Genomic DNA, 22,442 nt, shown 5'->3' with positions numbered 1-22,442 from the left:
AAAGAATAAAAATGAAACACCTACCCATACTCCGCACACGGTTGTTGTCGGATAGGACTTGATAACGGGCAACAACTAAATTACGACTGGTTAATTTATACACTCGACGGTAAATCCGGTATAACGTACTAAATGTGAATAAAGGTGTACATGTGTGCGTGTGAAACCGCGGATGCAGGCGGTAAGGAAAAATAGAGTAAAAGATTCGATTTAAAGACATATCATAAAGGCGGCCTAGATCGTGCCGGCGAATTTCAACTTGCGAGCGAGGAAATCTGTGAGCGCAATGGTTTCTGTCGCTACGTGACGTGTCGGTATAGGTAGGTAAATACATACACCGGTACGCAGTGGGTATAATTGCATTTATGTACCGTATATAATATAAACTGCCACGAGCGTGCAAACTTCTTTACGAGTCGGCAAGTGACTCACCGCGACGCTTTCCAGCGAGCCGAGGCTTGAATAACAAAAAATTATAGATAACGGCGCGCTCAGCTGTAGTTCTGCAGGATAGGTGGAAAAGCGGTCAGCTGTTACGATAAAAGCAAAAGAAAAATAAAATAAAATAAAAAAAAAAGAAAGATGGAAAAAAAAACCACCGCAATTTTATAGGCGGGTATACGTTTCAACCGGCCATCATCCGCTTTTATGCAAGGCAGCCGATGCCTGTAACATCCTGGACGTTGTCTCGTTTCGCCTACTCAGAGTCGCTTCGTTATTTTACTATTTGTGCGGTTTGTTAAGCTGAAAGAGACTAAGAGGAAAGAAAAAAAATTGGAATAACACCGGAGAGGAGAGAGAAAAAAAAAAAAAAAAACAATTAACGAACGCGGACTTCCTACCCGTATAAATAGAAACTTGATTAATTTATGGTACAACTTATATTCTTCAGGCCCCTGGGTCGAATGTGTGTCGCGGCGGAGGAAATGTGAAACGGGCGAAAACCGCGCTGAAATTCAAGGCTCTCTTATCTCTACGAGCGCGAGTCGAGTGTTTCGTGGTTGTGTCAGTTAACGACGACAAGCGGGATCTCGCACTCGTCGTTGCGAAGGCAGAAGTTTCGAGAAAAGGTCTATTAAGGTACCCTAGGCCCTGTCTCCTACCTAATTACTCGGAGCCACCTGACACTCGCCACTTCTACTCGACGCGTAAGAAGTTCCATCTCGGGCCTCCGCAACTTTCCCGTACGCTAATGATCAGCCCCCTCGAACAGGATTCCGGGAATAATTGTACCGCGAGTTCAAGGTGGCGACTTTTACGGAAGGAAACCGATGACTTCAAGGGTGCTGAGGATGAGTAACAATCGGATGATCGTTCTTGCCGGTCAGCCGTGAGTCATCGCGCGGGTCTCGTGCATGGTCGAATCGTTGGAACCTGCACGGTGTGGTTGTAACTGTACTAACTATAAATCCACGTGAAAGTACCTTCTATAGACTTCCATCTTCATTCTCCTTGTACCTGCCCGTGACTGACTGACTGACCGGTTCAGGTCCCGAGGCTTCTTCGGTCGCTGGGAGGGCGTGATTCGGACCCGCAGAGGATTCAGGCGTACCGAGCTGTGTCTATAACTATGTGTGTGCAGGGTTGATACCTGAGGAGGCTTCTTCTTGCCTCTTCCACCTATCTTGAAAGCTAAAACAGAAAACTACAAGCCAGCGGACAGAGTGGAAAACGGAGAGCGGCGATGTGGAGTGAGAGACCGAGGGACGAGGGAAAAAGAAAGGATCGAGGTGCGTAAGAGAGAAAGAGAGAGAGAGAGAGAGAGAGGAAGAGGAAGAGATTTATTAGACTCTGGAAGCCAGGCGCAGGACCCTAGAGAGTAAAGAATATACAAGCACATAATGAGATAGGATACAAAGATTAAAAATAAAAGCATCGGAAAAGAAACGAAAACTAATCGTGAGGCTGTAAAGGGGAAAATACGAGGGAACAAAACGAGATAAAGTATACGTTGGGCGGAGAGTATACGGATATGTGGCGAGCAACCACGTTACGGAGGGAGTAATAATTGAGTTTTAAATAAACTTTTACATCCCATGGGTATTTCAAACGTTTTAGAAATTATTTAACGATAAGTTACGCGCACCGTTAGGTGCAAGTGCAGAGTTACTATATATCCGGCATTAAAGAGATACTCCTGCAGGAGCAGCAGAACCTAACGTTGTTATCTTCGCTTCCGAGGGTGGGGGAGCATCGACGATGATGCTGACGAAGAGCAAGAAGCGCGGTACTGGAGCAATGGAAAAGGAAAGAGAGGCCTCGTGTGCCTTCGTTCTCGTAGGTATAACGAAGCCTCGATGCTTCAAAGAATCATGACTCGTGTCCAAGTAATCATGCGAGGCGAATGGTACCCATTGTTCGAGTCCATTACCCGGGGTGCCTTAGCGGCCCGTTTACAGTCCTTACCTACGTCGTCCGAGGAGTCTCTCTTCCGCAACGGTGTCGTGATATCGTTGCCTGCATGGTCGTGCGGGTCGACTTTATCGACGCGATCTTATCACTGGAGAGAAACTAGGCACATCAGGCCCGTTGAGTGATTCGACAATTTCGTTTTTGCTCTTCACGCATCTGAATTTAAAACCGCTTGGTGCCGGTGTAGGAATTCTTTTCATCCGGAACACTTCGGTACACCGTAGTTACTCAGAGCCGACTCAGCTACTACTGTACTATAACCGAGGAGTGAAAGCGCGGTTGGAGTTGATTTTTCTCGCGTAAAAGGGAAAACATAGTAAAACACGATCCGAACCGACATAAAAAAATCCAAATCGCGTCGTTTGGTTCTTTTCTTCATACCTACGCGACTGAACCTTTTCGTTCGCGGATTCAAATCGCCCCTCTGCGATGGGTTTCCAACAGATTTCGGTCGCGGAAATGGTTCCTATTTCATTCGCGAATAGAGCTGCGGCGGACAATGCGGCTAGCGTGGAGAACTTGAACCAGCAGCTTTTTCAGCGGATATTCACAAAGCTTTGGTTGAATTAAAAAATACAAGAAAGGAAAAGAACTGGTCTCACTCTCTGGCCACCATCCAGTACCTGATCCGAATGTTCGCAACGACGGCTAAATCTCTCCAGGAAGTTCGTACCGATGCTCGATTCTATGCCTTCATTTCCGGAGGCATGTTATAGGTACTCCAAGTCCAGCGTTACGAGTTCCTCTGCCGATGTTAACAATTTAGCAATTGTTTGAAAACGGTAATGTGGGAATACGAGCAAACTTGCCAAGAATTTTCCTCGGTCGTCGCGGCTTTTTGCGGTAAAACTTTTCTACACCGAAGATACGTAGGTATGTATATGTATACGCACTCTTCCGCGGTTGTTCCGAGATATCGAATCACCGATAATATCTCTGAGAATTCAGAAACTTACATCTTCTACTGGGAACGTATTAGAATCCTGACCGAAAATTTCTAAGTATCTATATTTTGCAACAATACGTTGTTACACTTATGGTTTCGTTACAGCGCGTCGTCATTATTTGATTATATTACTGCAGTCTACGCTGACAACCGATGTCAGACGTGTATTCATGTATGATTAATCTGGATCGAAAAAGGAGTCTATTATCGTATATATTCAAGTCGGAGTACGAAACGTTGTCAATGGTTGAATAAGTACTTTCAGTCACGCGAGATTCATATTTCGTTTTCAATTCGTCGACAGTTGGACATCTACACTCGAGGATATCCCCAAATTGGATTAGAACCATTTTGCTAGTTCATGCGTGTGAAACCCGTGTATATGGCAAAGGAAATTTGCAGTGGCCTGACCGTACAATGACAATTTTATCACACTGATCAAATATATACGTCGACGAATAAACAGTCAACTTCGCGTCTAGGAGTGAGAACTATAAATAAAATGCAGGTTAGATGATTTGCCGTAAAACTTATCGCTCTACCGGTAATAATACCGTTGTGTACTCAGTCACTAGTATCGTCCCGATAATTCATCTGCAGAGAAAAAGTGACGTCGATTGGGCTCTCGAATTATCCAATCCGGACGTCCGGACAATTTTGTTGAATACTAAAACCGATCGAATTCTACAACGCGATGCGCGGTAGATTTACAGCACGCTACTCGTATAATCAACACACCCCGAAGACTTTTATAACCGGCAAGAAACCGCGTCAAGACGCATAAACCCGAGTTAGGTCTCAGGTTTTAATATTTCTACGGCTTTCTATACGGCCTTTCAGAAAATGGCCGGACCGTGGCCGGCGATCCTCGATGAAGATTCAAAGCCGGCCAACCCTATTTCAGTAAATTTTCTTTCCAAAGACGTTCCAAGGCGTAGCCGTAATAGGGCGACGCACGGGGAAGAAAGGGGAGCGTCTCATAGTCAAAGATTTGTGTCAGATTCCCCGAGGGGGCTCCGGGTGGATTCGGGGCCCGTAATCAAACTGTCCGAGCAAATTTATGCGGTTGGGCCTTGCTTATAATAGTAGGTTTATCTCCTAACCAATTGCTACCAGCATTCGTGAGTCTCCCAGCTTGAGGCCAGTCCGCGAGTTACAACTCGCAGTCGGTAGCGCTCGTCGGAGCCTTATGCCACTTCCATAACCTCTTCCCCCCTCCTCGTCCTCCAACGCCTCTTCTTCGCCGCCGTCCTCCTCACCGCTCTCGAGGAATAAGAAGTCACGACCAGTTTCATGCCCGGTCGACCAACTTTGAATATGATTTATGCTAATTCGGTAATTATAGTTTCGTCCCGTATATAAAAATGACCGGTGTCAATTTATGAGATACAATGTTTCCGTTTTTCTCTATTTGCTTTTTACTCGCCTCGAACAGCGTACTCTTATTTTACGCGTACGTATACGTATGCGTATACGTATCATATTGTAAAGCCTTTAATTATATAGCTTAATGACGATTCTCTGTATTGTAGCGGTGGTTTCTAGTTTTGTGCGATTGCTTTTTTTTTTTTTTTCTTTTTTTTGTCTCTTGCAAAGGATAGACTGCAGCTTCCTGGTTACCATATCCTGCAAACGCAACATGATTTACAGTGATCTTTGACAGATGTTATTCTCGATCGCTGTCTCGAGCGAATACACAAACGCAGGTATATTTCACTTGACATTTGAGTGCGAGACTGGTTTAGCATTAGAATTCACGTGCAGTGAAACTTGCGAACCGATCGCGATCAAGATAATGTCGATATACAGGTATTGTGAGAATTTTAGATCTATGTAAAAAATAAACGTGCATGCAGCAGGTATTACGAGAGGCGTTTATCAGAGTGAGCCACATGTGAGTTCAGTAGATACTGAATTAAATACACAACGCAGCATTTGTATAATCATTGCCTCAGGCCGTACAATCCGGTTTGGTTTGGATAAATGAGTGATATGAAAAAAACATGTTTTTCACTAGTTTATATAATTTCCAGCAATCGCCAATTGTCACCTGAGTATGCTACTTTTTTGAATTCGTTATCTTTTTTTTTTCACCTTGACTCCATGCTGTCACGACACAGAATGAGTCACTAACTGAGCCACGTGCCTCGATTAAAACAGCACATTTTCCACAATTTTGACTCATCGCTTTGCAATATATTGATATTAAAATGATACATTCCTCCAACCAGCCGTCAAATTAATATTTATACTACCGCTCCGTCAAACAACCCACGATGTATAGGTATAATTCTATATTTACAATTCGTATTGTAAATTAATACGGCCATCTGACCAACGGTGAATTCATATTTCTTTTTCAAGCTTTGTTTTCTCAGCCATCACTCTTCCATCGAGTCAATGCCGCATATTGTCGAACGACACGTGCGCCAAGCCTCACGTTCTGCGACCACTCTCCTTTGCCCCGCAATGAGAGAAAAAAAATTTGTCGCATTTGAAATTTAATTATAAAATTTTCCTTTTCACCGCGGAAACTTTTTACATCGCTTTCTTTGTAGACCAAGCCGATACGGTTCACGCTTACGGAGCTCAAACTCGTCGTGCGCCAATGCAACAGCGAAGTGTTGCACCGGGTCTGTGAATTTCCACTGTACCTATTTGAGAAAACAAAGAGTAAAAAATAATTGTAAACGATAGGACAGCGCTTTCCCGCGGTCAGTGAGACTCGCTCGATAATAATCGAACACCGTAAAGAGCGAGACTTTCTCCATCTTCCGAAAGGTGCGACGTGGCTGAAAATTCTCCTACGGAATAACAATAGGATCACAATAAAATAATATAAATCCCGTAAACATCCCGAATGAGCATTGCCTGCTAGGAGTCGCGGAGGCCTCTCGTATAGTCTGTAGAAACGATCTTGGGTGCAGCACGAGCGATCCGGCTCCGCCTCTTATCACGGATCTGTGTTGCGGTCCTCCGAGTCGGGCCCAATAAAAAAATAAAAGGAAGAAGAAGAACGGCCAAGAAAGGGACACGAAGAAAAATAGAGAAAGAAAAGAGGGACGAGTCGAAAAAAAAATAAGAAGAAGAAAGGATAAGAGAAGAAACGACGGAGAAAAAGAAGAAGTGAAAAAAGGAGCTGCCCCGTAGCTACCGGGCATTGGCCCCCTTCCACACTCGCCCCCCCCCCCCCCCCCCCTTCCCACTGGCCCCTTCAACATCTTCTCGGTCCGCCTGTAGATCGTGAGCCCTCGCAATCAGACCCGTGGGCCGAAGGCTGGAGGCCAGAGGCCGGGAGAGCGAGTCTGGACCCAAACCTGGTACCTACACAGATCTGCACATCGAGTAAATAATTAACGTTAACCACCGGATCTCCGACATGCAACAAAGTATCGGCTATTACTCGTGTCGTTGAAAAAAAAAACGAGTTCAATTCCGTTCTAGGTCCTGCATGGGTAAAAAGAAGGCGGACGAACCGAACCGCACCATGTCGAGTCTAAATTGGTACAGGCAATTTCATCTTTGTTCAGAGCAACGCTCAATTATAGGTTCACTGTATGGTGTTTAGAGGTATATGGAACACGTGTAACAGCCTCGGGATAACTTCTCTCTGCACCAGCAGCAGCGGCAAGGAGGCATAACCAGAGGAACGAAAACACAGATACGAATCGTAATTGGCGAGAGTGTGGAAGCCGAGCTGAGGCGAGGCGGGTCGAATCGTTCGAAACCGAGTTCGATGCGTGCGGTGATCGAACCTGAACGTGCGAGCCAACCCGGACGAGACTAGAGTGGAGATACGAGCTTATTCTTCAATTCCGACTACTTTCGTTCTAAAACCACTCGAGCTTATAACGGCGCACGTGTGATGCTGACCTCAAACCTCTGCCTTCGTGAACCCTGCATGAATGCCTCTACGAGGCACACTGAATACTCCGTGCCACGGTATTATTATAAGTTACAACACGAAGGGAGAGTGGCGTATAAGATATCTATTCTGTTCACCGTCGCATCGAGATTTCGATGTAGGTACCGGTTTGGCAACAGCCAGTTTCCCCTCACGCCGCGGCCGCCGAGATCGAGAGATGATATTTACTGGTTCAGCTTCCGTGGACAACCTTTACCATCCCCATATATTTTTTCACAGCTTTGCCTTTAATCGCATTAGCTGACAAAGTATACGCTTTACGTGTGTGGAACGTATCGTGATACGTCTGTCGATATGTACGGGTACGTAAGTATACGAGTCAAGCAAGTGTTTCGCGATCAAGGCGAATCGAAGTATCACCGTCTGTGAGAACGCAATAATGACGGAAGTAAAAAAAAGAAATCATTGGGAATAAAATTGAAGTACGAAGTCGCGGTTTTAATCGGAGAATATTACCGTGAGGAACCAGTGGATATCGTTGATCGTAGGAAATGTCACGGTCAAAACGAATGACTCGTCGTTCTCTTGTACGTTCGTCAGTGTGCGGTGCAGGACGTCAGAAAATCATTACACGTGCGTTCAGGTCCTCATTATGAAGAGGAAAAAAGGAAGAAGCCGAGTTGAGTCTGGTAGTTTAGTCATTGACTAAAATTTGCCGAAAAGCATTAGTGGCAGCTATTTCTCTATTTCGGGATGGTGAAAAATTGTTTTTTCTCGTATAGCGATCGACAGCCGCGTCAAGTGATGCCAAGTTACGTAAAAATGAAGACCTGCTTTGAAACACATCAACGCTTACATCATCGCGAAGCAAAAGAACTGGCAAAAAGAGTCCCACGTTTTCATAAAAATAATCGGATCTAAGATCCGAATATACATCCGACAGAATCGCGGGAGTGAGGGAGGATGGAAAAAAGGATGAGTACCAAGAGTGAACAGAGTCAAACGAGAGATGGAACAGGAAAAAGAAAGAAGCGCATGAAGAAGATGAAGTGGCCGGAGAGTAAGAAGGGGTTAAAAACGACCAACAAGAATAAGAAGCGGAGAGAAGAAGGAGAAGAAGAAGAGGAAGAGGAAGAAAGGAAACAGAGGAAAAGGTAAAAAGAGACGGGGTCCGCTGGTTCTGGACTGGCGTAGTACTGCTTGCAGTACCATCGCCAACACCGCCACAAAATGGGCTGGGACGGGATGGGACGGGACGGGACAGGACGAAGTTGTTGTGATCCAAACCTGTTATGGCTGTCCGTGCACGTGGGCGTCTTGAACAAGGAGAGAGGGAGCGATAGAGAGAAAGAGACCGGCTAATAACTGGTTTTACCGAAGACAAGACAGAGCCAGAGGCTGAAGGGTCAGAGTGGAGGAGAGGCAGAAAGATAGGAGGTTTCTAATGTTCTTCTTTTCACTACGCGTCGTGACGAGCGGCAAAAAAATTGGAAGAAAAAAATTCTCGAAATTGGTCGCCGCTCAGAAAGATAAAGAACTGATACAGCTGGACTCGGTACGTATTGTATTGCGCAAAAAACCTTAAGAGACAAATTTTTTCCGATCAAGCTTGACCAAGGTCATGGCGGGGGAACCTCCTCATCGGGATGCAATGGGTATATAACTATCGGTTTAGAGCGATCTTCGTTTCGCTATCTCCGTTTCATTTTCTTTGCAAACATTTGAGCGAGGTTAACGCGCGAAAACCGAGCATCGCATGATTCCCTTCGTCGGATCGGCAGCGGCATAATTAATTTTACCCGGAGTTGGTAACGAGTGAAAATAATTGTCGGCTTAAATACAAATCAAGCCGTTGAGTCGATGTAAACGAGCGACAGAGTTGCCGGCGTACAGTCCGTTTCGTAAGTTTCAAACTCCGACTATCCTTTGATACGAGAAGCTTAAACGTAGCTCTGAACCAACGAGGATACAAAAATCTTCACACCGTTGTCACGCAAGACGCCCGCGTAAATTACTAAGATCCATTTGCTGTGCGAACACGTTGTTCATTATGCAATGGAAAATCCCGATGAAAAACCTGCACTGTATATTAATTTTGCGGTGACCATTTTGTACGCCGCCGTGTTTCACAGCTTTATCAATATTTGTACAGAAAGTCTGGTTGGACACTTTTCCCCTCGCGCAATTAACTTAGAAGAACGAGACGAAATGATATTTACAACAAGAAATTGTGATGCAAATTGAAACCTGCTGAACGTTCGACTCGTGCTCGATGCCGGGTCGTTGCATCTTACACCCCCTCTGAAACTTACCCGTGCGTCATATTGCAGCTATCACGTGTCGCGCATGATACCTTGCCGACATTTTTTCAAAAAACTTGCACTCTCTGGCACAAGGTTCTGCACAATTACTGCGGCAGCTCCAGTGAGTGTACGAAAAATCCTGTAACCCTGGGGAATAGTAAAATTCAACTTGCACCGCAATCTGATAAAATCTCGACGATGTTGACCCGCCAACAGGGCACCTCGATGGGGAAACTGTTTTTTCTCCAATTCGTCTATTCAGTTGTTACGTATACATCCGATGCAAATTGCGTACGCTGGGTCTTGGCAAGAATCTATTTCTGCTCCACGACGTTTCTGGCAAGTTCAACGTTTCATCTACAGAAAGAAGAGACCAAAGTATATAAATATAGGTATATCTATGTTCGCGTAGGGTATGCGACTCGAGGGATATAAAAAAAATGAGGAAAAGGGAGCGAGGAAAAAAGGAAAAGACGATGGTTCACCGTTATTTTCAGGAAACCGCTTAACGACGATTACAACGAGTAACGACTGACGCTTTTCTCTCCGTATAAAGGAAAATCTTCTCGCCGTAATATTCACTCCGCTCGCTCCTGCGGGTCTATAAGATTTGATTGGAAGCTCGGGCATGAGTGATGCTCGTTTTCTTTTTTCCCTTTTAATTGTTTTTTATTTTTTATTTTTAACTTTGTTCCGTCTCTTTTTCTCTCTTCCTCCTTCTTTGCTTCTAAGACGCTGCCGTGTAAAAGCGGGACTCGGAGGACAGAGAGCTCCCGTTTGAAGACACGGAGCCTGTCCGCCCACTTCTCCTTCCCCCGATCATTCCGGTCCTCCAAAATCGTACAAGATTTATGCGATATCTTTACATCTCCGAGCCCGGAGCGCGTCAACGGCATCCGCAGGCCAGCGTTACAGGTATACCCCCGTAGTGTAACAAAACACTCGGGTAATAATCAATCTCGCGACTCCTTATTGTGTCAAACTCCACAAGTTTGAACACCCCGCGTATACGAGTACTCTCGAAACGTGAATCGTGTGCAGGCAGGTACACCGTTGCCGTGGACGTGTGTGCCCGTGCCTGCGCTGCAGAGTTCAAACCTGTCAGATAAATTATCTAATAACCGACTACCGACCGGTTCTCCGTGCCAAGATCTTTCTCGGGTAAACTAGTTTTCCGTAATGGCCGACAGCCCATTGGTCGCTCGTCTGGCTCTCGCATCGGAGGATTGGTCCATTCCGCGAACCACCGGGGATCACCGAGCGGGCGGTGATCCAGCTCGTCGAACGAAACTCGAGTCGCGTTGAACTCCTTGAACCGGTTTACTCTCCGTCTCCCGTGCTTAATGCATATGCCGTCCTACTCCTGGACCGTTTCTTTTTCTTCTGTAAATCCAATAAATGAACGTCGTCATGCTCCCTCTCTCTCCCTCCCTCTATCCATCTATCCCTATATCTCTCCCTCTCTTCCTCTCTCTCTCTCTCTCTTTCCCTCGCTCCCTATTCGTCGCCTGCCTCCGCTATCTCCGACTTAAATCATACCTCGTGTCCCTTCGTCCCTTACCTCACTCACTCGCTCCTTCATCTCGCACATACACACCCAATCGACCTCGTGCCGCTGCACCCTCGCCATCCCGTTTCTGGGACTCCGGCCAGCCCGAATCAAACTCATAAACATCGTGCCCATTTGTACGTGTGTAGCCACTGATGGCGAGGAAGGTAGATCCACGGATTCAGGTAGAAGGGAGTCGAGCAGAGTCGAGGGCACCCACAACGCCGGGTCCACCTGTACTGTATACACAGGTATATATTGTTGGTATACCTATGTGTATATCCTTAAATAAATGCACAGCCTCTTCGCAACCACCGGACGTGTTTGTTGTCGGTGTGAGATCTGCCTCCCAGTGGCGTGTTCTGCATGGGTATGGCTCTACGATTTATACGCATGGATGTAGAGATTGTCTAGAAGCTGGTTCGGCCGCCTGCATACACGGTGTCCGAAAGGAAACCTGTCGCTCTAGAGACCAGCTACACTTATCTCGTTGGAACAAGCACGAATCGGAGTACGCAGGAAATGAGACTGTCGAATTTACTGCCGGTATGATGAGCGAGAAGTTTGGAAAGTACGAAAAGTTGGATATACGATATAATCATTCCCAACGTTGATCCAGGCTGTGTTGGACAATCTTTCTTTCACTTCGTCAACGGAATTTACGGTGTAGTTATATTTCGAGAGAATCGTCACCTCTTTTATCACACCTTGTATAGCGTAGCCTCGTATGTAGGAAGTTTGGCCTTTTCAGTGAGCTGCGGCAAAGAGTGTAGGGCAAAGAGCCTTACGCAGAAACGCGTGTATCAAGACGGCGTATAGAGCCAACTATTTTGTATTATTCGGTGTGTTTTCTCTTTCCGTCAGCCTCTCCGTTTGACTGTTTAGCAGTTATACCCACGCGAAATATGGGCCTGTGAGATAACGTACCTATTGTATAGGTATGGCAAGTATCGCGACGGTGAATAGCGCTCCATCACTTACGCAGGTGACTGTGAGATGGTTGGGAATTCTGCTATCTCGATGGTGATACCCGTATTTGCAAAATATGTCGTAAACAAGTGGAAATTAATTGTCCATTCAAGGCTCATTCAAATTTCGCGAATGAATACATTGCCTTTTCCGATGCCACTCGGCGATTAATCTCCGTTTATACTACATAAACGAGACTGTAATATCCCTCCTGTTCTATCGCGTTGCGCAACGACGGTATAACGGAAAAACAAACCAGAGCCCTTCTTTGATTTGCTAATCTCAACTCTGTGCTAATTTTTTACGCCTGAGATATCGCCCGATATCCGTTCGTTGACTGTTTATTGAGTCACCGTTCGCCGGTCGTTGCCCGGATTTCGACTCATTCCCAAATAGAAGTAACCGCAACGTCGAAGGACAGTTTTTTGATCGACCCTGCAAATGTCGTCGTTTAAATAAATTATCGAAATAACAAGTTGACCCGCCATATCCGTGCACATTGGCTAATCGTTCCAAAATTAATTACAAAATGTCAAGGATCGTTTGACGTGAAGGAGAAGTGAATCTACGTTTATTTTTCCGGTTTAAGGCACAGATAAAAACGGTGATTGTGACAGAAACTCGAAGTACACACACGTGTTTGGATGATCTAGTCAACCCGTCAACTCGACTCTGATTCCACCTCGCTCTGACGACCGAAGTGTATATAAATTCACATCCGGCGAGAGTTCATCGCACCTATAAGATAAGCGCTCTCCGTGTTATGCCTGAAATCCAAGTTCCACAAACTCAAATCTGCATTTGAATTGAATTTGAAATGAGGAACAGCGTTCTATATTCCCAGAATGGGGCCGCGATTTCGAGGTAGAAATTTTTGACTATTCTATTAAACGTGTATGCATATATATTATATAGATACACGTATATATAACGACATATTCGTGTAACATACATCATATCTGTGCATGTACGCGAAGTGACGATGTGCTGACGGGATACCCCCTCCGTGATAACTAGCAACAAGTCAATGACCAGCGATCAAGCCTTCTAGCGGAATCAACTTTCGACGATCTGATATGTTTTCTGACGCCATTGGCGTACTCGCCGATATAGTCTCACGTCAATCTGCTTCAGCTTTCCATGCGTATCGTACTTATTATACGCTATACGGGTGGGTGTTATCGAGGGGATATTCACTTGTCGAAAACGCTCAACACTTTGGAAAGCAGTCGCTTTAAAATCGCTTGAAACCAGTTGAAATCGCGTCAAGTCGTGGAAATCATTGCAATCGCTTGTCACCCGATCTATGAGCGAATACCTCCTCGGAGTGTTATGATTATTCCTAGGTGATCGCGGCAGCTAGAAATGTTCGAGTGGTCTGCTCGAATGTGACGCCGGACGAGGTGCAAATCTTCAACAAATTCGGAGTAAATTAACTTCATCGTGTGTCTCGATTTCTTGTCGAGAAAACGCTGGGTATTAGACGGAGAAAAATTGAAAATGAAACCGCCTCAAGGGTCGCGATAAATTATACTTTGACGTCTTGCGAGCACTTAAGACACACACACGCACGCACATCTCATGCATAACACACATGCAAAGACGTTGGCGCTGATACGTTGCCCTGAAATACATGTTGTGAAATATTTCGTCGTTTCACAAGTCCCACTTCCTGGCTTATTGTTGGCAAGTATTTTTGGTGATTCAGCTCTAGGCGGTATACGTGCAACGCAACGGCTTGCAAGACACCGTTTGTACAGGCCTTGAAATCAATGTAAGGCTTATCATCAGCAATGCTAATTTAAAATAAAACCGGAAAGTAGGATGCAATTAGAAACGTGTATGTACGTATATTATATTAAGATCTGAATGTTTTTTATATGCGACGATAAATAACCCGGGGAATGGTAGCCATTAGCCGAAGAAGAACACACCGGCAACGCGATAACAATTGTATGTTATCCTGCCTATGAGTATAACGAGAAGTTCTTGCTTCTTGAATAACAACGAAGAAAATGAGAAGCTTTTATTCTGTTATGGTTTCACGGCCAAGAATACATGACGCGTGAAATAATTAAGATGCATCTTGCGATAAAGTCGATAGCGGCTCGGCAAACATCGCCGAGGAGTAAAAAATGTCCCAGTTTTACTCGGGGTTAACTGAGATCTGCGGTATTTCTTTGAACGACAGGTTGAGTCCCGTACAGCGCGAGTTTCCCTCAGAGTCCGAGAATTGGCTTAGCTGCACAGTTATCGAGTTATATTCCGGTACAAAATTTCAAACTGTTCTCACACCCACGCGTCGACGTCAAGTTGTAACAAATTCAGAAGAAAGAAACGGAGGAACGAAAAAGAAAAACATCACATAGCTGTAGGAAGGCCAGCTATAAAAATTTCATGCAAAACACACAACCGCGTTCGACGAACTCTAAGAAAATACGTACACAATCTATATTTCAACACATTTTCTCTCAAATTCAATATCGAACTTACATACCTACAAAATACAATATCGAAGTTCGTACAGTGGTCGGCTTTTTCTACAAAATTTTATTTCCCATTCGGCCAACTTCTGTAAAGGCTACGTGACATGAATTGACAGCTGACAGCAGCCAAACTTTCTAATAAACTCGATCGCCAGCCAATTCTTTGCATCACTAAACACTTTTAATTAGGGTGCCGTACGACTTACTCGATTTACGGTGGACTAGATTCACAGTACGGGATGCTGTAAATCGAACCGTATTATTCAATCGGAGACGTATCGATATTTTTATAGCGTAAGTGGCCCTGCTAGTATTACGGGCAACTGTCAATTCCGTGCAATACCATCGTATACAAATGAGACGGTTATTGACTCTTAAACGTACGATGTGAACGCGATCAATTAATTAATCAGTTTATTATAGCACCACTGTGATTTTATGTTTCAGACTGAATACGGAGTGCGTTATTGTCCCCCAGCAGAGTGAAAAATCTCAGGGGAAGAAGAAGGGTAAATAATAAAGTGGTCGGCATTAAACAGCTCTTTTACTGCAAATTAAGGTAAATCAATCGTACTTATAATGCACGTCTTTCTTATCGCAGAAAATATAATAGTCTCAGCATTCGTTGCCGTAACTTTTATAATCAATACCGTAAATAACGTCGGCTCTGCTAATGGATTAAAAACGCATCGACTTGTGAGAATAGAGTAATTCGTCGTATCTTGGAATAGTTTAGGAACTCGTAAAGATCGACGATCGTAGATTCTAACCGTTTCGATCAACTCTGATCGAAGGTTGTTGAAATTTATTCATTCTTTATTGCACTGTCGATTGGAAGCAAGAATCATTTGTCTCTTGTTCATTGTGCCAAGTGTTTTCTCACTAACGTATCAATCAACCTTTTGTAAGGTACGTATTTCCATTCCTGTTTCTCCGAACTATTAGAATTGAATTGATTATTCTTATTTACCAAAGCTTCTTTACCGCACCTGATTATGGAAGTATTAAAGGAAATAGTTTCACACAACTTTTATAACCGATGCTGCGAGAATTCGAGCGTGTTTCTAAGTTTCACCGTTTTCCGAAAATGTCTCAGCTATCAGAGAGCCAGAGCTGGCAATCTGTACCGCAGCACGTAACGCAACCTCGACTGGCGGAAACGCGAAATTAAAAGTGAATTTGAATGAATAATTTATGCGAACCCTGTTACAGCCGAGCTTCGGTCTACAGCCTGCACTGCAGTACCTATCCTACTACATTCCATCCGATATATACCGGTCGCGCTTTACAATAACTATGACATCTGCATAGCTTTAGACCTGAATATTTAACGCGTTATATACCTACGCAGCTCGTACCTACAGGGTGTTCCATTACAGGAGATGATTCGGTGAAATTATTAGTTTGTTTTTATTTTCATTTTCGTACCAGACATCGAGGTCTGATCAAAAATTCTTTCTACAAGTTTAAAAATTACGAAGGTATCTGAAGTACGGAAAAGGAAGTTTTTCGGACACATTCTTCTCCGAATGATTACATTCGCTCCTCTATCGCCGAAGGAACTAAAATTTGAATGGAACATGCATGCCACCGTACATGAAACGAGCAATTTCAGCAAACACCCTTGATGAAAAAGAACACTTATTTCGGTAATTTGAAAACTTTTATACCGGGACCGGTGTTGTGACGTCTTGAAAAGTAAACCTCAAAATGAACACCCTGTATATAACGCTTCTACATCGCACTACTCTACCTGAATAATTTTGACAAAACTTGTACCTAACACGTCTTTGGGACGGTCACCTTTGTCGAATTTTTTTTTTTTTCTATCCTTTTCGACGCTCCATTCCAGTTTCGACAGCTTTTCAACCCCAGCTGCGGACACCTTGCTTGTCCACGGTTGAATTTCAACCTGGAAGCGTGATGAAATCGCATATGCTTCTGCATTCAATTGCCCGCTTTACCGTGTACCTACCTGCTTCTCTCTGTCTGCCGGACTGTCTGAGACCGTCTGTCCATCCGCCCTGCTGTCTACCTCGATGTTGCAAGTTTATGTGTATCTGTTCTGTGTAAACAGATAAAAATTTCGTGATAATAAATTGGAGAAAATTGATAATCAAGGTAGACCGATCTCGAGATTAGATGAGTGTAGATTCAGTGTGTGTGTGTGTGTACCTACAAAGCACGAGGGGGATCGGGCGATAAGGTCTATTTATATTTCCGCTACAGTTTGTAATGGTCTCTTTTAATGATTTCAGGGAAAAAATAACTCTCGAATATCGGGCATTATGCTGTACGATGACGGAGACGTGGTTTATTGTTAAAATACCGGTTTACACCTGCATAGAAGAGATATTTTTCTAGCGAAGGCGGCGTGATCGATTAAATTTATCTCTGTACAGACCTTGTTTACGATCTTGGCATGTGGAATTTACAGTGAACGAGAAACGTCTGACATCGCCTTGAAGTATTCCCAGCATGGAAAAACAACAAGGCGACAAAGTTAATCGTCGAACAAGTTTGTTTTTTTCTGATTCAATATAAGTATTATGCCTGAGAGCAAAACTTAGTATTTGGGAGTTTCCAAATTTTTATGTACAAACGAATAAACCATCCCCAATATTAAAATGACGTCCCGAATTATTTTACGTGATTTCTTTCAGATGCGAGGGTTTAAGGATTAGCGGGATTCGACGGTCCCTCGTAAACGTAGGGATTCGGGTTTGCAATATTAGCTATATTGCGGATTTATATATTCAGAGTGATTTACTCCAGCGGGGTGGTCCTTTTACCCGCGGGGAATCCCGGTACAATAATTGACTTGGGAATATTTGCATCTCCGTATTTGGTTCTGTATCGATTTCTTGTCGTCAAGCATCGGAGAGTTTTACGGGTACACGTACAACATAACGTATACACGGCGTGATGGACGACTGCAAAATTAACGATATATTGACATCGGTTGAAACTGTGCGGTTGTCACGGAGCCTCGAAATTTCGTTTCTTACGTCTCGACGAGGATCGATCTCTCGGCGATTGAGAAATACCGAGTATTCGCTCAAATCGTGAGCTAGAACAGTCGTCCGCTATCGCGATTCAATCAAGGATTGACTCAGTGCTTTCCATAATTTGCATGTCATTCCGTATCCTCTTCGACGGGCATCGATCGCCGCCGTCCAGGGTATAATTTGCTAATGTTTATGAAAAGAACCGTTCTACCAATCGAGAATCTTCTCAACGTAACATCGTAACCAGACACCGAGTTCGATTTCGTATGTAGAACACTGCAAGATAGCTTATACGTAAAAACCGTAACGATATCAAGGTCTATTTCAGTCGATTAATTTATTCGTTCTGTGTGACACACAGGAAAGAAAAACACCAAGCTACAAGTCATATTCAGCTATTTTATCGCGAGTTGATTAGAGCAAATTTGTTCACGGGACGTTTTTTCGCCTCTTATGTAATGGTACGTTTAAACTCTGTATAAATATACATAATTTTTGCACGTAGGACAGCTGAATTTACAACCGCACTTGCAGTTAAGTATATCGAATAATGGCCTTCCTAATCGAGTTGCAGGTACAACCTCCGTCGACGTTATAATTTGGTGTAACGCCAGGTACTTAATGAAAGATGAAAAAGGAATCGGTGAAAAACCACCGAAGAGTTTTTTCCTCTTCAAAAATAAAACCGTTCAATGTTGTTGCAAAAACGTAATCGCCGGTAATCACGTGGTACGGGTATGTGATGTATGTACAACGTATATACCCCGCGTGATATGTATCTACCTACCTACTAATACGACCTTCTGGCTTTAACGCGTCGATTTCATTTTTTTCTCCAACATGGTTTTTACTTAATATTCTTTTTTCCCATTATTTTATACTCTGCTGGAGATAAGTAGTTAATAAGTTTCTATTGTTTCTTATCGTGGTTTGAGCAGCGTCACGCCATGTCCCTTCTCTGGCCACGTCGCCGGTCCCTCCTCTTCCTCCTCTTCCTCTTCTTCCTCCTCCTCCTCCTCCTCCTCCTCCTCCTCCTCCTCCTCCTCCTCCTCCTCCTCCACCACCACCACCACCTCGTACTCTCGCCACTTTAGACAACGCAGTGTGCGTGCGTGTCTGTGAGCAGAGTATGAGGCAGGCACATGCCTATACTGTACGTATTTTCAGGCACCGCTGAAACTCGGAGGGCCTACACAATGCATGTCTTCGCACACTAGCTCGACAGAAACTTCGGAGTCGAAGGCGAGTCACGAATGACTCGTGCATGGCGTGGTGGGCAGGCACACATTACACATCACGTATTTACCTGCTATGATAATAATTATACGCATAACGCGCGTTTCGTGCAGACTTTTTTTTTAGATTTCTTTCATCTTTCTTTTTTTACATACTCCATTTCTCGCTCTCTTCCTCCATGCATGCCTCGTCGTACCGGGGTCCAGATTTTTTTTTTCATTCTCGGGCCCCGCGCAGGCCGCTACAAATGAACTCATCCGGAAACTATAGCTCTCGAAATGAGCGGTGAGTGATTATTAAGAGTGAATATAACAGTCAAAAACAGTGTCATTTTACTCCATCGGTACAGACTGGCTAACTCTTAAGCCTGTAACGAAGTCGAGTCGGCTGGTAGGCTAACGGAACCAGAACACTGCCCTTTCTTGCTATACGTATTATGCTACATATGATGTCTTTTGCGCTCTCCGAGTCTTTCCCGACAGGTACCTTTACCTATCTACCTCTTTATGCTTTCGAATTTTAACCCACAAGCCGATTAGGGTTCAGTTTTAACAACCGCGGGAGAGTCGACGCAGCGTCTCGCAAATCAGCAACGGAGTCGCTGACTCATTCGGTTGTTTGCGTAACGCAAATACACTTACCTGTGCATGCCTGTCGCTTGCGGCGAGTGTTTGTGTGTGCGTCTATGCCTACGTGCCTAGTCATACGTGCGTGTATACATACGTGGCTTATACATGATATATTCTACACATCCCGCGGCTCTGTACATAAAAAAAAAGCAGCGCGCGCTCGCGATCTCGTATTATACCTGCACCTCCCCCTCCTCCAACCTATACGTGCTCTTATGTACAGTAAAACAGTAGTCACTTTCAAATGTACATGAACGAATAATTATAACTCACCGCTTTGCGATTCTAGAAGCATCGCGCGACACCGAATAATACACGAATATGTTTGGTAGTACACCGAATGCTCGTTGTATTGATTAATTTTCCAGATTCCATATCGTCATCTGCGCATATTTGTCCCGAATTTTTGGCCATTTCTTAACGCGTTTTCACATTGAATCATCCGATACTTGTACAAGCATCCGTGAAACCATACCAGAACCGTCTTCTCCTCGAACCCTTTATCACCGTGTCGCTTTCTTCTAATTCGCCATTGATTTACAATACGCAACGCAAGATTGTTCGTTATAAATTATACAAGTATTAACACTGCATCTGGAACAGCGGTAAATAATAGTAGGTGTGATTTTGTTGAAATTCAACACCCGTAGGACTGTACGACCGTATTCACTCGTCGTTAATTTTTGCTTCTGGATAAAGAGTGATAATTTTCACGCTGTTATAACAGGTAGGAAGCCGCGGTCTTTCGCAGCACCTATTATACGATACCTACTACGCCTGTATAATGTAAGGTAGGAGAGGCAGAGCGCAAGCACGCTGCAGCATCTGGTAGCGAGCGTTGACTGCCTGTCCCTGACCCACATCTCCGTGCTTACCCTTCTAGGTATACCTACGTATAATATCGCGGTGATCCTCTGTCCGCACTGCTCCATGCTCCACCGGTGTAACACAAGCGAATGCTAAGTGCGCGACTCTGCGCTACGCCGAGCCGTAAGTACCAATACCGTAAGTAACGTCTAATGTAAGTATCCCAGGGACAAGGCTTCGTGCAGCAGGCGTGCTCGGGTCGTCTGTCGGTTGCTTCGGCTGCTTGTCTTTCCATTACACGCGCTTATAACTAAGTGAGTGAGACCAGGGGCTGTTATCCTGGGCCTCCTCCAGACCTCCTCGGTCCTTCCTAGACGCGTACCTGCGTCTTTAATGACGAAGAATCAACGGCACCAGGGGTGCGGAAGAAGCGCTCAGAGGAGGTTTATTGGGTTTTTGAGAGAATCCTCGAAGCGACAATCTTTTAGTATTTTCTACTATTCAACCATTGTAATTTACCTACACGTAGCTCGAGACAGCGACGTGTACATGCAAACGTCTTACTTTCGTGGCTATATGTATATGTATATTTATACGTGTGTAATATTTATTGCAGTTTCGCAAGGCGGAGAAGTACGCTGACTACAATAGGTGTGTATGTGTATATGTGTATATGTATATTATAGTCAAAAGGCCGCGTTATCATCTTTACACATTTATTATCGTGTTTGTCGATAACTATCGTACCCTGCAAGATTGTTGAGAAAACATTAGCTCGCCATGTGTACGTACACGTATTATTGTGTACCTGTAATAAACTTGTTCCTGTGTTGAATGTTAACAATAAAATTAAATATAACTAAATCAGAGGTAAAAAATTAAAAAATATAAAATGGAAGATAAAACAACAAAAATATAAGCAATACGCTGCGTTGAAGTTTACCGAATGCCGCGTGTTATTCTTTACCAAGATATCGCGCGAGGGTTTCGAACAAATTTACGGTCGATTAGAAACGGCTGTTGTAGCGATCTTTACCCACGCGTTTACACAGCACGTACGTCTAATGCACGTATATCGCAATGTACCTACGTGTGCAAATAAATCGAAATATCTAGGGTCCAAGAATAGTTATACCTTTGTACCGAGTACTTGCTTGTCGCAAGTTTATTTGTACGGCTGTTGTTGCGGTACCAACAACCGTCGGTGTCTGTACGATCTTCAGCAAGTTGAACGAAATTTATTATCGTTTTGTTTATCGCACGCTTATAAATTTTCCACCCTATGATCGCATGATCCATCATACTTTACACTTCGAATATATCTATCGCATTGTTCTGCAAGGAATACCAATTTTTGGTGCATCCTGTGTAGAAATTTATTTGTAGGCCCAGGTTTGGGCGTTTGAATTTGGCAGTAAACACAGGTTCCTTGATCAGACCCTGATCAGACTTTGGGGAACAATATATCAGGGTTAATAATTTTTTCAAAGTGCGTAACAAATTATTTAGTTTTATATTATAGACACAAAGAGAAGGCTACCGCAAACCGTAGCTGGATAATGATTGGGATTAACCGTACATTTAAAGAGTCACGATTCAACATTTGACGGATACTGAATATCATATCGGAATCAGCCGTGCCAGGGTGTACAAAGAGTGCAACTTCGTTACTTTGTTAATAATTATACTCGAAGTGATTTTTTTTCGCGTTATAATTAATGGAAAAAATTCGACCTTACAAAAAGCCTCGTGTATGACTTGATGGCGGTGATCAATAATAATTATCCTATCAAGATTTATTCGTACAAACGAAGTTGGATCAGAACTGTTTATTGAAACGATGTTTCATTTTCAAACGATAAACATCTAAACTTCTGCGGTTGCCCCACGCTTTGAATATAAAAAAAAAAAAAACATTTTGTAAGTCAGATGAGAAACTCCCAGTCCTTTACACTCCTTACTCTTTCGTATAATTGTGCATATATAGATCGTAGATATCATTCATTGTTCCTTCTGTTAACGCGTAATCATCATTTACCTGCCCAAAATCATGACCGTAATCTTGAGCGACACAAAGACCCCGTTTCTTCGAATCGTGAGTGCGTGGCCTTACCGCTTTCAAGTTTTCTTTAACATTAATTAAGGGTACGGCTACAGGAAGAACAACCTAAATAAATCGTGACATTCATTTTACATTATTATATCCCTGCGGGTGTTGAAGTACTGTGTAAT

At 43.8% G+C, this 22,442-nt stretch overlaps 1 protein-coding gene and 1 long non-coding RNA gene across 3 annotated transcripts in view; one reads left to right on the top strand and one right to left on the bottom strand.

Annotated features, from left to right (window-relative positions):
* Positions 1–17,158, top strand: part of LOC124181618 — a 92,994-nt gene extending 75,836 nt beyond the window's left edge. For both annotated transcript variants that reach the window (XR_006870515.1, XM_046568342.1), the window contains exons 4-5: positions 14,978–15,089; positions 16,789–17,158. Coding sequence is in view for 1 of the 2 variants with exons in the window: in XM_046568342.1 (XP_046424298.1) it covers positions 14,978–15,047 (70 nt within the window). In the remaining variant the exon portion in view is untranslated. The remainder of the gene's footprint in view (positions 1–14,977; positions 15,090–16,788) is intronic.
* LOC124181669 lies at positions 16,218–20,386 on the bottom strand. The gene is made up of 3 exons (XR_006870535.1): positions 20,297–20,386; positions 16,506–16,595; positions 16,218–16,442 (listed from the first exon to the last, which is right to left on the bottom strand). It is a non-coding gene; the product is annotated as an uncharacterized LOC124181669 (long non-coding RNA).
* Between the last annotated feature and the right edge of the window lie 2,056 nt (positions 20,387–22,442).

The sequence above is a fragment of the Neodiprion fabricii genome, chromosome 1, assembly GCF_021155785.1.
Source record: "Neodiprion fabricii isolate iyNeoFabr1 chromosome 1, iyNeoFabr1.1, whole genome shotgun sequence".
NCBI classification, from domain to species: domain Eukaryota; kingdom Metazoa; phylum Arthropoda; class Insecta; order Hymenoptera; family Diprionidae; genus Neodiprion; species Neodiprion fabricii.
Note: the sequence above shows the minus strand (reverse complement) of the source record. Positions and strands in the feature narration are given on the sequence as shown.